Here is a 16,400-nt window from a genome sequence, read left to right on the forward strand (position 1 = left end):
ACTTTCTTCTATACATCAGAAATCTCCCTCATGATGCCGGAAAGCAGACAACCTGACAAGACTCCTGATTATCTAACATGTGGTGATAGATGGTACTCCAGGAAAAGTTCAGGCAAGCAAGTGGCAGATCCCTTTCATATTGCTATTTAATGTCAAGAATTATTGATGGTTTAATGATGAAAAATATTTTTTTAGATGGTGTTTGTGAGTAACTTGGAAGACTTTCAAAATCAGTTGTCAGACTGGTTCTATGGTAGATGGTGTGAAGATACATCCATCAGTGAATTGGCTAGGTTTGTATGTCTTCTTAAGAGGAGCGAATTCTACAAAAGAATGGTGCTGATATCATACCTCTATTACACCTTTATATCAAAATACATGAATAACATCATTATAACACCATACCTACATGACATCATTATAGCACTTACCTTGATAATACTTACCGGTACATGGCATTAGACATATCAGTATTTTGCAAGTATACAAGTTTTCTGGAGTACATCTACCAGAAAGCAGTAAATGGTGTCAAATATTTTCTTTTATATTCTTCACCAGTCTGTATCACACAACATTGTCACTGTTTTCTCAGTCACCACAAGGGAAGTCACTTGTGGGAAAGATGACAATACTTGGAGCTATCAGATTCTCATTTTACTTAGGCAGATGTTTTACAAATTTGACTGTTAAAAGATTGCCCTTCAAATGTCCTCTAATTATAGTGGCTTGTGGGAAAAAAGTCACAGCTGACTTGATCGGGTCGACCACTAGTGTGTAGTCCCATATATACATTTATGTGCTCACTGCATGTGGCTGTCATCAGAATAGAGTCATTTTTTTATCACTTCAGTATTTCCCAAACAAGAGAGCAAGCAAACATTAGTTTGTTATTGGTGCATGATGCACTTTGAAACCCTTTTTGAAAAGCACTTTATAAATATTAAGCAAATCACTGTTGATAAAGATGATGGGAAAAATGGCTTCCGGGGCAAGCAGGATATCAATATCTTTCCAAAGCGAAGCTGAGGAAAGATAGCGAGTACATCCAGCTGCCGAGGAAGTGATAGTTTGCCTCATCACCTGAAATCAAGAGGTGATTATATGCTTTATATGCCACATCTGGAACCACTTTAAAAAGAGAAATTGATAGTCATACATCTCTATGAAATGGAGGTTTGATTTTACAAAATCAAGATTTTCTAAGAAAACCAAAAAAATCACTCTGATATGCTTATTTTAGTGCTTGTGCATATTTAAACTGCATGCAAGTATTTAGATCTTGAGTCAAGTAAGATGGTGACACAACATTTGCTCCTGTGACAATTGCTCCAGGCTTAATTTCGTCTAAGATGTAGGGTTAGGGTACGGGTTGCAATAGGTTTATATGTTGGATTTAGGGTAGAGTATAGTGTTAGGTCCAGAGTTAATCATTAAATTAGTGTGTAAAATCTAGAGCGGACGATGCATGTTCATTTTGCGCAAAGTTTTACTGCTAGTGCTTATGTACACTTTGCACATGCATATAGATCTTCAGCGATCATCACTACATGTGGAGTAAGATGGAACAAAAAGCATTGCGTTGCATTGACCTATTTATTTCTTGTGTACAATGTGTTATGACCCTTTGGGGAGAAGTGGTCAGCGAAACACAGAAGTTCCATCACCACGAGTGATGCTTAATAGGTAGGCTACACTTTATAATGTGTTGATTTTCGACCAATCCTATAGCAAGATTCTTAGTATCTGAATATTAAATGCATTATTATTATCATTATGAATAGTACTACTATTATATGTCACACCGCCAGTATTGGACATATTCTTCCATATTTCAGTCTCTTGACCTTCTTGAATACTACATTGTCTGATGCCCATTATGTCAATGCAGGGACAACTAGTTGCCTGTATTCACTAAGTTTATATTTATATGAGCAATAATTTATTCATGTGCATGTGTAATCATCCAGTACTAGAGCAAGTAATCTATGCAAATATGATCATTGTACTCACATACTCTATGCAATGAGCTTGCACATGCTTTTAAGATTAAGTATGGTAAACGTGTTATCATTGAGGGTTTTTTTTCTGTCTTTTTTTTGGTCAAATTTGACAACTTTAGACGACTTGTGAATAGGAGAATAAGATTTTGACACGGATGAACTACATGTAATTCAATTAATAGAAAAGTTTTTAAAAATACATGAATTTGATAAATAGGAAAGATGATAAGTAGGACATTTGAATTTTCAAATGTGTGATAGAAAATTTAACTTATATTACTTATCAATGTGTGAGATTAAAAAAAAAAAGAGATTTATATAGAAAGAGACTTTGTGAGAGAAATTTGTTATTTAAATTACAGTATTTATTGCCCAAATGATATTGTGTAATAGATGTGAATGATTGGATCTTAGCACTGCGATAAGAAGGATTGCATTTGTGATCTAATTTACATTAATATTTCTTATTAAATAGATCTCAGTTACAGTAATCATTACGGTGAAGAATTGGAGTGTGAGATTTATCCTGATTAGATAATTTTAACAATCCATCCTTTTAGTGACTGAGATTTACCAAAGACCTGGAACCTTCTGCCTTCCTGCCAGGCTGTAATGTGAAGGGTAGTACTACATATTATGTTATGCAGTGCCCATTGGAAGATCAGGCTGTACTATTGAAAGAAAGCCAATTTCAGACTGGTTTGCAGTGGTAAAGGTATTTTAATCCATGAAAGACAGCCTCGCTGCAGAGACATAAATAATAAAAATACAATGTAAATACATATTGATAAAATAACATCATATGACCCATGTAAAACATTTATTCCATGTGATAATTTACAATTATTTCAATAAATAGTTTATACAATATTATGATTATAAGTCTCAATATGACATTTCTTTATTCTTGCTTCACACATAAGGGTTGATAAAAATATACATATATATCATCCATAACTAAACTGCAGTTTGGATAAAAAATGCAAAAAAACAATTCCTGCATATTACATAATAAAAAGACAGGTTTTATTGCAATACGATCCAATTAAAATAACTCACCGCCCACACCTCTCAGTATCTCTGGTTTAATGCACTCTGGTAATTACAGTATTGTTATGTTGAGCTAAAGGGAAAATAAAACAAACTACAATCAACATCATGAAACAGATCTGACGGTAAGTGGTTACAGTCGCATATTAGTGTAAAAACATTTATAAAAATCTTAACTTCAGAGGCATAAAATATGTCAGTTTACATATTAAAAATTCATATAAAGTAATCCCATAGGCATCAATAATTATTTAGTAAGAGTAAAATACATGATCACACAAAGTTTACAAGTATACAGTAGTATAATAACAATAATAATTAACTCACTTGTACTTTGACTGAAACTAACACGGGAAGACAACCTTCTTCTTCAAAAGCTCAATCTCTTCTGCCCTCTTCCCGCCAATTTGTGCTCTAGCTGGCTTCAAAAGAAAACCTCCTACAGCTATTGGGGGTACATTATTGCTACCCCCAACTGACTCTTGATTGGTCAAGAGATCAACCCAGCCAAGTATATCCAGGGATGCTTAAATGCATATTTGAATACACTTTGAACAATAGCCATTGTTCACCAAACTACAGCAAATTTAAATAGCCTGATGCAACCCAATGGGGGTAGCCATTTTCACATTACAACAAATTTCCCCCCAATTAATGAAATTGCCTGGCAATACATTAATTAAGCAATAAATAATTCAAACCGCCAATCACAAAATGACAAAATATAAAAAAAATATACATGTATGATAACATCTGTTTGCAGTCAATTATGGTAATTATGACAATAACTGGTAGTAACCTGGTAGATAAGGCAATAGAAAAATCAAAATACATGTAGCGAATCACAAATATCAAAATAAATAGAAACATTTGTTTGTTGTCAACCAAAATAATAACTTTTGACGATAACCGGTCAAAAAAACAAAATGAGCTTCTTGTTGTTCCCCCCTTATGGGGGAGACGACTTCCTCTTACGACTTTAGCACAGAACGAGGGAGATGATTCAGGTTACTATGGATCCCTTTATTTATTCGGCTCGAACGCCGAGGACCATCACATGCATGTGCATCTGGTGACTGTACGACTGACTGGTCACCTGGGTGTGTTGAATCCCAAACAAAGATCAATGGGAGTTGTTCCTCATTACCAGCATCTTTGGCTTGGACCGTTATTGGGTCTTCGCACTTTTCATGCTGAAGGGAAGAGTCCTCAAATCCGCAAGGCATTCCATCATCCCTGGGGTCCTTGACGAGGAGTTTTCGATTCACTCTCATCATGCGACCACCCAACAATGGGCGGATTTCATACACGTCATCTGACATGTTTACCTTGGTAATGACATAGGGGTTGTTGTCAAATTTATCGGCCAGTTTATGCCTTCCGGTGAATGCACACTTTTTTAGGAGGACTCTAGTGCCAACTTTCAAGGGGTCACTCATTGGCAGTGCATCATGTCTTAGCTTCTCAGTCTGGAGTGTTGAAGAAATATTACTCTTAGCAGCCTCATGCGCCTGTTGAAGAGATATGGATTGCTCCTTGACATACTCTTCATTCCAGTCTCCATGCGTATTTCCTAGTAGTTGATCAAGAGGTGTGTATGGCTCTCTGCCATACAACAGATGAAAGGGTGAAAAACGTGTCACTTTATGTGGAGTGTAGTTGTAAAGTGACACTAGATGGCCTATAACATCTGGCCACTGTCGTCGCTCTGATGAGGGAAGGGATCGGATCATTGCACAGAGAGTTCGATTGAACCTCTCAGTCTGACCGTTCCCTTGAGGGTGATACGGGGTCGTTCTTGATTTAGTGATTCCATACAACTGGCACAATTCACGTATGATAGCACTCTCAAAGTTTCTCCCCTGATCGGAATGGATCCTCAGGGGAACACCATAGTGTGCAAACCAGTGGGTCTGAAGAGCCTTGGCAACAGTAATTGCTGTCTGATCCTTACATGGTATAGCCTGTGCATACTTCGTAAATGCGTCTGTGACTATCAATACATCTTCATAGCCACCCTTCCCTTTGTCAAGTTTCAAGAAATCAATGGCCACAAGCTCCATTGGTTTGAATGCGAGAAGATGACGTCTTGGGGTGCGGATTGTAGGAGTTGGTGCTTTCGATTTGATACACGCAAAGCACTTTCGTACATGTTCTTTCACATCTTGATATAGTCCAGGCCAGAAGCATCGGTTGCGTAGCACTCCGATAGTCCTATCTACTCCTTGGTGACCCCATTCGTCATGAGCCATCTCCAGCATCCGTTTCCTCAACTTCTTTGGAGTGAGAAATTGCTTGGTTGATGTCTCATTAGCCTGTGGGGATCGACGATACAGTATACCATTCTCCTCCACTATGTGAGTATATTCCTTGAACCAGGATTTCACTTCTGAATTTTCTGTGTTCAGAATGTCTCCAGGTTTCCATCCTGATTGCCAACTCTTGCAAAGAACAGATAGTGTGTCATCTTCTTGTTGCATAGATGCTAACTGCTGCGGTGAGTACGAAGGAAACACACATGGGACTGGTTTGGGAGATAAGTCCTGTTCCCTATCTTTGTCAACTACTTCTTCCGGGAGGATAGTGCTAACAGTTACCTCACCAATGATACCCTTGACCTCTTCCTCATTCTTTCCAGGATACCTACTCAGTGCATCTGCACAGCGATTTAGTCTCCCTGGTCTGTACCTGATCTCGAGGTTGAAGGGGGCAAGCTGCGCAGCCCATCTCTGCTCCGTAGCGCCAAGTTGTGCTGTCTGTAGGTGAGCAAGGGGGTTGTTATCGGTGAGCACAATGCATCTGGATCCCATCAGATAACCTTTGAATTTTTCAGCTACTGCCCACTTAAGGGCCAAGAGTTCAATTTTGAAGCTAGAAAAATCTGGATACCTCACTTCTGCTCCCCGTAGACTACGACTAGCAAATGCTATTGGATGCCGTTGACCATCCTCTCCAGTCTGCGATAGGCAGGCTCCGAGGCCCTTTGAAGAAGCATCCACCTCTAAGGTGAATTCTTGACCAAATCGTGGATAAGCAAGGATAGGGGTTATCGTTAGTTTGTCCTTCATCACTTGAAATGAATCATCAGCCTCCTCAGTCCACTCAAACTTCATATCATCTTGACATTTGCTGCTCGAGTGTCTCTTTCCCGCTTTTGAGGATGTCTTGGCTCCAATCAGAGAATGGAGAGGGGCAGCAATTTTAGCAAACTCGGGAACAAATCTCCGATAATAAGACGCAAGTCCTAAGAACGATCGGAGTTCAGATGAAGTCTTGGGAGTTGGCCAATTTGCGACACGTTCTACCTTCCTTGGATCCACCATTACTCCCTTGTCACTGACGATGTGTCCCAGGTGTGTTAATTCTTTCTGAAAGAACTGGCATTTCTCTCCCCTCAATTTGAGGCCATGTTTATTGAGTCTGTCGAACACTTCCTCCAATCTTGCCAAGTGCTCCTCAAGTGTTTTCGAGAAGACAAGAATGTCGTCAAGATACAAGATAAGCTGTCTAAAGTTCAGGTCTCCAAATATCAGTTCCATTATGCGTTGAAAGGTGCAGGGACTGTTACAGAGGCCTTGAGGCATCCTTCCAAATTCGAAAAGCCCCCAGGGCACCCGAAAAGCAGTTAGGGGGATTGAATCAGGATGCATGGCCACTTGATAATAACCATGAGAGAGATCAAGTGATGTGAAGTACTTTGCACCTTCCATTGCTTCCAAGGACTCATCTATCCGAGGCAAGGGAAAGGAATCCTTTACAGTTATTGCATTAAGCTGGCGATAGTCTATGCAAAGACGAATGGCCCCCGACTTCTTTCTCACCAGTACTACAGGACTGGCATAGGGACTTGATGAGCGTTTGATGATTTTTCTATCTAGCATGTCTTGCAGCAACTTTCGAACTTCTTCGGTTTCCCCAGGAGAAATCCTCCTATAAGGCATGCGTATGGATTTGTCAGCAATCGTTTTGATCTCATGAGGGATGAGATCACAGTACCCTAGATCAAATTCCCCGTTTGAGAAGGCACCAATGTTCTGTGAAAGGAGTACTGCTATTTGGCTGGCTTCCTCATATGGCATTCCTTCCAAGCTTATGCCAGCTGGCAATCTTGCTACGCCTCCATCTTTGAATCTGAATTCAGATACTCCTCTGTACTGGTTAGTTGATATCTGTTCCCGTATCACCTCTTCATGCTCAACGGCGTCACAAGCCACGTTATCATTAGCAGTAGAGGTTATAATCTCATGAATGTCCACTTCGATTGAGCTCTCTACCAACTTTACACATACTTCTTTGCGTGATTCCATCAAAGACGCAGATGCCAAATTCGAGTGAGGTGGTATGGTTACTTCAACTTCTCCAACATTAGCAACAAGAATATCCACTGTGTGATCCCCAGAGATGCAACCTTCTATCACTTCAAGGAAAGGTATTGATGCTTCCGAGTTAGCTTGTTTCACAAGCCACACATCATCTGACTTGTCTCCCTTGTTCTCGACCTGGGAACGATCCAAATGACACTGCATATGTCGGACTGTCCTTGGTGCAATCACCACCTGTTGTGACCCACTCACAACATGCTGTGTCCTTATCTGTTTCGTCTCACTCGCAAGATTTAGACAAGCCTTCGTTAACTCAAGGTCATCCATTTCCTCACCTAGAAGTGGTCTTAATCCATTGCTGCCAATAAGTATTGGAAACTCTTGTCGTTTGCCATAAGTTGACATCTTCTGTCCAATCAGAAATCCAACCACAGCTTCATGATCATCGATGCACACTCGGGCACGTACATACCCTTCAACTGGCACTTCAGTTCCCGAGATTCCAGTGATTTTTACTAAGGTTTCTAGCTTTTCAGGGCACCCAATTGCTGTTGTGAACTGAGAATGGAACACATCAGAAGGGATGATTGACACTTCTGACCCAGTGTCTAAGATGCATCCAACATTAACACCAGCAACATTGGCTATTACTGTGGGGCTGGATGACACCAAAAGGTCCTTGATATTCAAATTGGTGCCCTTCTCCTTAGCCTTTCCATCTGTCCCTTTTCCCGGGCTTTCAGTCCCTGTGTTGGCACACATGAAGTGGTCACTGGCCATGGGCTTTTGGTTCCTGAACCCCACCGTTTCGCCCTCAACAATGGAGCTAGTTAGTTTCCCGAATCTTCAATGACTGTTGTCCCAGCAGACATTTGCGGACAATTCCTTATGTAATGTCCCATTTTATGGCACTTGTAACATGCGTCATTGTTCAATGATCTCTTCTTACCAGTTTTTAATCTGCGCACTGTTTCATTTAGTGATGTCACATCTGTCTTTAGTCTTTCAACTTCAGACAAAATTGCCTTCTGTTGTTCTAGTATCTCCTTAAGGGTGCTTTGTTCAGACTTTGCTGTGGTTGTTGCTGTATGGACAAACTCTGACTCCACCTCTCTAGCTCTAGGTTTTACAAAGGACATTGGTGCTTCTTGAAACAACCGTAGAGCTTCACTACGCACTGCACTGAAACCAGATTTTCCATGGTCAAGCTGGATACGTCGAAGTTCACGCCTAACAGAGGCATCGCGTGCTCCATTAACAAATTGGTCACACAACTCATGATCCTTCAACTGTGTAAGGGCAGCTCGATCTTCCTTTTCTGCAGATTTCACCATCCTGCAATAGGTTCGCAAAAGTGATCTACTAAAGTCGCAAAGAGATTCTCCATCGTATTGCTTGCGATTGTGAAATTCACTGCTAAGAGTTTGGGTTGTCTCTTGATATCCAAAACACAGTTTAAGGGCAGTCACAACTTCGTCGAAATCATGTCGTTTTTCATCCTGTAAGCACATAACTTCCTCTCGTGCTGAGCCTTCGAGATGATCAAGAAGTAATCTGGCCTTCTCGATGTTTGACAAATTGAATTGAGCTGTGACTTCCTCAAACTCTTCAAGCCATTCTGGAAGTGAAAGCTCACCCACACGTTCAGGATGCCCCTTAAACTTTGATAGGTGGCTCTGCGAGATTCCTTGCAGTCCCATTGATCGACGAAAGAATTGAGTCATCATATCTGTGTCAAGGGTTTGTCCTGACGTAGCATTCATAGTGAAAGTAAGGCACTAATACAAATTAAAGGCACAGTTTGAAAGTAATAGGTATTGATACAACTGAAAGATTAGCTTAATTGTCACAACAGAGTTATATAATTCAGAATACTCAAAGTTCAAACCCGCCGTTAGTTTCCAGTGAACCGAGGCTGTCTCTTCACTTTCGCTACACAAAGTCCTAAAGTTTTTATCCGTTGATTCCACATTAGCTCCTGATCTTAATACCCCATCGCAACAGTCTTGGTATTGCGTAGATCCTTTGATGAACTTGGTGAACAAAGCATCAATCCCACTTCTGACACCAATGAAAGAAAGCCAATTTCAGACTGGTTTGCAGTGGTAAAGGTATTTTAATCCATGAAAGACAGCCTCGCTGCAGAGACATAAATAATAAAAATACAATGTAAATACATATTGATAAAATAACATCATATGACCCATGTAAAACATTTATTCCATGTGATAATTTACAATTATTTCAATAAATAGTTTATACAATATTATGATTATAAGTCTCAATATGACATTTCTTTATTCTTGCTTCACACATAAGGGTTGATAAAAATATACATATATATCATCCATAACTAAACTGCAGTTTGGATAAAAAATGCAAAAAAACAATTCCTGCATATTACATAATAAAAAGACAGGTTTTATTGCAATACGATCCAATTAAAATAACTCACCGCCCACACCTCTCAGTATCTCTGGTTTAATGCACTCTGGTAATTACAGTATTGTTATGTTGAGCTAAAGGGAAAATAAAACAAACTACAATCAACATCATGAAACAGATCTGACGGTAAGTGGTTACAGTCGCATATTAGTGTAAAAACATTTATAAAAATCTTAACTTCAGAGGCATAAAATATGTCAGTTTACATATTAAAAATTCATATAAAGTAATCCCATAGGCATCAATAATTATTTAGTAAGAGTAAAATACATGATCACACAAAGTTTACAAGTATACAGTAGTATAATAACAATAATAATTAACTCACTTGTACTTTGACTGAAACTAACACGGGAAGACAACCTTCTTCTTCAAAAGCTCAATCTCTTCTGCCCTCTTCCCGCCAATTTGTGCTCTAGCTGGCTTCAAAAGAAAACCTCCTACAGCTATGGGGGTACATTATTGCTACCCCCAACTGACTCTTGATTGGTCAAGAGATCAACCCAGCCAAGTATATCCAGGGATGCTTAAATGCATACCTGAATACACTTTGAACAATAGCCATTGTTCACCAAACTACAGCAAATTTAAATAGCCTGATGCAACCCAATGGGGGTAGCCATTTTCACATTACAACACTATTATTAATACTATTATCTTCATCGTCATCATCATCACCATCATTATTTTCATTATTATTATTATTATTATACTGATGATGAACTTTAAAAACGGAATTCAAAAGTATTGTTTTTATCAGCAGAAATAAAGTTATGAAAACAGTCATATTTACCTTGTTTCAATTTAGATGTATTATTAATATTTGATATGTTCTTAAGTGAATGTCACTTTAATTAGTGATATTTATTTTGTCATAAAATAGATGACCACTTGAAAATTTTATTAATAAGCATGTTTAATTACTCTTAGTGTTCATTCCATAGGAAATTTGTAGTTCTCTATTTCTATTGTCTGCCATTTATTAAAATTATCCTATTTAAGAGAAAATTATGTTTCTGAATAAGATTTTTTTTTACTTAGACCTTGTGACATTGTGGGTTGCTGTTGAATGTATAGTGATCTATAATTTGAATGAATATGATAACTTCTATGATGATGATGATGATGAATATGATAACTTCTATGATGATGATGATTGGTGCTCTTGGTGGTAATGATGATGATAACAATGAAAGATGGTGATTTCATAAACATGCATCATTGTATTGCCACTAGTGCAGTGACTTATCTTAATCCAGGAATTACATTATATTCACAATCTTAAATTAACTACTTCATAGGCTACTGGTAGGCAAATTTTTACCAAATAATCAATTCATCTGAAGGTTTTGACATTCAAACTTTTAGAGTCTATGTAGCAAAGCTTTTTTACCTATAAAATCATGAGAAATCAGCCCAGTAAACATCAAGTTAATATTGCAAACAGAGATTTTTTGGAGATTTTAGAACAGACTTATGTATGTTTGCAGTTAATTCAGATTTCAAGTTGTGGGTCGTTCTGATCTGTTATCAAAATATGGTTGGAAAAAAAATGGAGTTAGATATATATTCATTATAAAATGTGAGTGAGATCCAGGAGGTAAATGAGTCTTCTTTTTAAGTTCACATGTATATTGTTCAACTTTTCACGTTGATAAATTAAATGTTAAAACTAGCAAATAAAAACATTTATGGTTATGGTCAACGACTTGCTAGTTCTTGTAAAAAGGTCCATTTTAATCAAATTCACCTCTCCTCGTTTTGAGAAGGGCGCCATCTTATCGTCAAATTGCCAGATTTAAGATATGATTTTTTTCTCTGGCACAAGTTTTTACTTGAACTTAGCAATAATATGATTGTGGAATCATGTGTGACCTCACTTGATTACTGTCTAAAAGTTTGCCTCTTATTAAGGAGAAGTTCACCTGGCAGATAGTTGGTTTTAATCAAAGCAGAAAAAATAAAATCTGGCGAAATCTATCAAATATTAACAGAGTTATGGAATTTTTATATACATATATATTTTTATATTTTTAATATTTTAACATCACATGTGATTAGCTCCCTCATGTGTTATGAAATATGCATTCCGTTAACTGCCATTGTCCCAGAGAATTGGAAAATGGTATTACTTGTAAATTTAATATAAAATAAAAAAAACAATTTCTATAACAAATATTTTCATTCATAAACCATACAAAATCAAAATTTATGAAATTTATATTACATGCCCTGCGGGACAGCTGCTTGATGTCACAAATTCAAAACTGAAAAAAAATATAACTCTTATTTTTTATAGGTTTTCATCAGACCTTCCATGTTTATCTATATTTTATATGTTTTTAACAACAGCTTTATGATCTTTATTGTCATGGTGAACTTTCTCTTTGTCCCTGTGGAATGAATTTCTGCTGCAGTATAAGTATGGGTACAAATGGCTTTTGATAAAGATAACAGTTACGAAGCACAATGGTAATCTTGAACACCCCACCCCCTCCTATTTCCAATCTTCTTTGACTTTCATGCAAGGCAGTTGGCGCCTTAATGGTGCACATCTAGTTGCATGAGATTGATGATGCCGTAGGCCTATATGTTCAATATTTTGATTTCGGAAATAAGGAAAAAAATTATAGTAAAAAAGGAAAAATAAGGAATCGAAGGGGGAAATGAACGGTTACGCCAAATTCTATTATAGAAATCAGTAGTATCTATTGATGAAGTCATAGGGATATAGTGAGGGGACATGTCCCCTTGGTAAAGAGTCTGCAACTGTAACATTGTTAAATTCAATGTTAACTGCAATTCACCATAATTTTGACGAGTTGTTTTTCCCCCTTCGAAATTAGACAATCATGAGAATATTGCCTAATAGCGCCATCTTACAACGAGAATGCGTGCCCTCAACTCAAACCGAGGAGAAGAAAGACAATGACGTATCGCTTTCGTTCCCTCATTCCATAAAGATGTTTGATGTGTATTTCCTCCAAGTTTATTCCAGGAGCGCCCATGACGAGTTTTCACGCCTCGTCCACCAAGAGAGGTTATCATGCGCGTAGGCTAAGAGAGCCGCGACGCCCCAAGTCGCCTTACCCGACCGCCCCGCCAAACGGAGCTTTGGTATACTCTCATCCCAATCACCAAAACCCATGTCGGTGAGAAGCATATGCTAAATCGCTCAAGCGCAGCACTAGAGCTATCTGATTTTAACGACCCTGTCAAATTTTCCCAAATGAAATGTATGAAAATGAGTGGAAAATATTCCCCTGAGTATATTGCATTGCCTAAAAGAAAAAGGAGATGCAAACGTTAAAGATGAAAAATAACGTGGCAATGTCTGCGGTAATGATGATTTGCTGGCTTTCACATTTCTCATATTGGCATGAGATTTTTTTTTCTGATTTTGAGAGCGGGGTGAGGAAATGTAAATCTGTGTGATATGAGAAGTTGGGGAGTTAATGATTTAGTAATGGGAAGCTTCTCGTCTCGGCCCTCTTCTATAGTATGAGGATGAGGTAATTACTTCTTTTGACGCCTTCTGACGCGTGGGATTCGACCAAGCGAATCCAACTAGCCCATCGACATTTGTGAGAAAACTTAAAGGCAATATGACGCGTTTTTAAACACAGTCTCTACTCATATTACTTTTCAATCAAACATGCTTGGTTTCAGCCATTTTTTATTCGTTTTTAAGAATAATAAGGTTTGAATGCATTCATGTTTCAGCATGATGAAAACGTGCTCCAGACAATGACACTCGCAAAAGAGAATTTATACACCATGAAGAAAGTGCTATAATGAGCAATATGTTATAGATAATTTTCATTTTGCTAATTACCCATTTAGTATATCAGTCTTTAACATGGATTGATTTAAAACTAATATATGTTCTTAAAAAAAATGTACGCATATTGTTCGTTAAATAAGTAAAAAAAAAATATAAGCCGTTTTCGCTTCATAGCACGTTTATTTAAATGTGTATTAACATCATCACCATCATCATCGCTATCATCGTCACCACAATCATCGCTATCATCATCACCACCACCATCCTCATCACCACCACCTCCATGTTTCATTGCCACCACTACTGGACCCCTCAGAAGAACAACCTGTGGCTGAAGAGGGCAATCCAGCCAACGAGTGGAAAATAAATGAAGAAATAATTAAAAACACCATGACTATCATCCCCACTATCATAATCACCATCATCACTGCTACCACCATCGCCATCATCACTATTGTGTTTATTGCACTGGCTTTTAATTAATCAGTTTCTATTGAAAAATTTGTTGCAAATACCAATTAATATATTCACAATTTTCAACTGAAAATAATTTGTAATTACGTGAATAATTCTCTTCAATTTATTGAATTCTAATTGTTTTTTTTTTATTTCTATTTATTGGATCTATCTATATTGACTCAACAATTGTATATATTTCAACAAAATTACTGTCTGTCATCTCTCTAGAAAATTGATCTGTTTATTATTTTCATTTTCCTGACATGTGTTAGGTTATATTTAGAATACATTATTAGCTCTATTTAAAGGTGAACTATTGTAATTATCTGTATTTTTTTATATTCAGCCATTGGCTGCCGCATGTATATTGTTGTTTCTGAAATAAATAAACCATGAAAACTATCATCACCAACACCACCATCATTACCATCACATCAGGGGCGGATCCAGGATTTTCCAAGGGGGGACACGTTTTCTGAGGAAAAATTTAAAAGAAAAAAAAAGGTTTCAACCAAAAATTAAGGACATTTTGTCCAAAAAAAAAAAAAGCTATAGAATGCCAACCCATCACAAAACATGTTTTCAATGTATGCTATCCCTTTTTAAATCAAGTTTTACAGAAAATGTGCTGTTTTGTACTCTAAGGCCCACTCTGTTTTTTTTTTTTTTTTTGGTAATCCCCCAAGTGTCAGTATTAATCCTGGTTCATTACCACATTATCATTATGTGCTGAAAATAACTGCTTGTTTTTCTTTCATTCGAAAGCACATTTCAAGAATTAAATCGGCTGAAATTATCAGGATAATCTTTGATTGCAGCTTTTTAACGGGAAATTTATTAAATGTGTAAGTCCTAAACATCATAAAAAAACATTACCTGTAGAGTTCTAAAGGTGAAGATTTAATTCTCACAGAGTATCAACCTATAAAAGAGATATCAATGATCACTGCACTTTGATTACATAACAGTCCCGTATAATAAATAGACGTGTTTTGCGGTATTTTTTTAATGTAAAGTAATAAAAGAATTGAAAATTACGTTAAAACGATTAAAATGAATGTTATGTTTGAAAACTCTTTGTGTTAGTAATGTTCATTATCTGCTCTGTATTTTGGTAATAATCAAATTAAGTTCGGAATCATGAATGTATAATGGAGTATAGGCCTACCATACTAAACTAGACTATTATTTTTTTTTTTTGGGGGGGGGGGTTGTGCGTATGAGTGACCACCACCCTTCACATTTAAGGGCCGCGGAAGCGGGGGGCTTCAGCCCCCCCCCCCCCCACTTTTTTCCAAAACCGTGTACAAAAACGTAAAAATGACCATATGATTGTGATTTTTTGCATGGTCAGCCCCCCCCCCCCCCCCACTTTGAAAACCGTTCCGCGGCCCCTGACATTTACCACGTTTACGTATAAAGCAATGAAAGAAATATAAGAAAAAATCATAACAAAACGGTAACCCGTTTGTAGAATTCTTTGCAGAATTCATACTTTTTCATGGAACATTTTTTTATATTTACGTCACTATTGTATTTATATATATATATAATGAAAAAAAAATATTGGCTTAGTGCGTTAAGTTATGCTCAGTTTTTAAGTGATAATGGCTACGTCCCCTAATTGTACTTTCAAGATTATTTTTTTTTCTTACTGTTATTATTGGTGTTGGTATGAATAAGTCGTAGTCACGGTTGTTTTTTTCTTCCTTTTCTTCTTCTCGATTTGTATTCGGGTAGTTCCTAAGTGCTAGACTGAAAACAAATAAAGAAGAGAAAACTCGTCTAACGTCTCGGAATTCATAGATCACTTTAAAAATTTACATGAGGAATGGGTTGAAGGCCGTCAGAATGTGCACCTGTTAATTAAAAGGGACACCACTTAAACAACTTCCCGTATTTTTCTCACTACCAAATGGCATTGCGCGGGCGCATCAGTTTTCGCTGCACGTATAATCCTACCCTTAAAATCTTACGGTTGTTTCGGAGTTTTATTCAAAATGTCATCTAGCGTGATCTATCATGGTATAGCGGTGGCTCATCATTTGATAAATCACCGTATTATTCAATGCGATAACGAGCCACTAAGAATCGTGATCTATCAACCCCATTAGATGCCCCCCCCCCCCTTTCTTCTCATGCAGTTAGCATCCCGAAGATGTGTGTGCGCGGTGCTCGCCAACCCGTGATGTGATCGCAGTGATGCAAGCGGGCTTAGCGAGGATATGAGAGCTTGTTGGGCCAGCTGACATGGGGAACGAGTGAAAGTGTCAACCGCACAGAGCGCACTTGTCCGATCCGATAAGCTTTGCTCATGATTCATACTGTACGTGCTCGTTG

General features: G+C 37.7%; 2 protein-coding genes across 2 annotated transcripts in view; one reads left to right on the plus strand and one right to left on the minus strand.

Annotated features, from left to right (window-relative positions):
* LOC135153171 (DNA replication ATP-dependent helicase/nuclease DNA2-like) overlaps positions 1 to 3,761 on the plus strand; it is a 56,078-nt gene extending 52,317 nt beyond the window's left edge. The window contains exon 30 of the mRNA XM_064095370.1: positions 15 to 3,761. Coding sequence (XP_063951440.1) covers positions 15 to 56 — 42 coding nt within the window. The 3' untranslated portion in view covers positions 57 to 3,761. The remainder of the gene's footprint in view (positions 1 to 14) is intronic.
* Positions 1 to 16,400, minus strand: part of LOC135153222 (uncharacterized) — a 1,173,865-nt gene that overhangs the window by 821,686 nt on the left and 335,779 nt on the right. The window lies entirely within an intron of this gene.

Source organism: Lytechinus pictus, chromosome 1 (genome assembly GCF_037042905.1).
Source record: "Lytechinus pictus isolate F3 Inbred chromosome 1, Lp3.0, whole genome shotgun sequence".
Taxonomy (NCBI): Eukaryota; Metazoa; Echinodermata; class Echinoidea; order Temnopleuroida; family Toxopneustidae; genus Lytechinus; species Lytechinus pictus.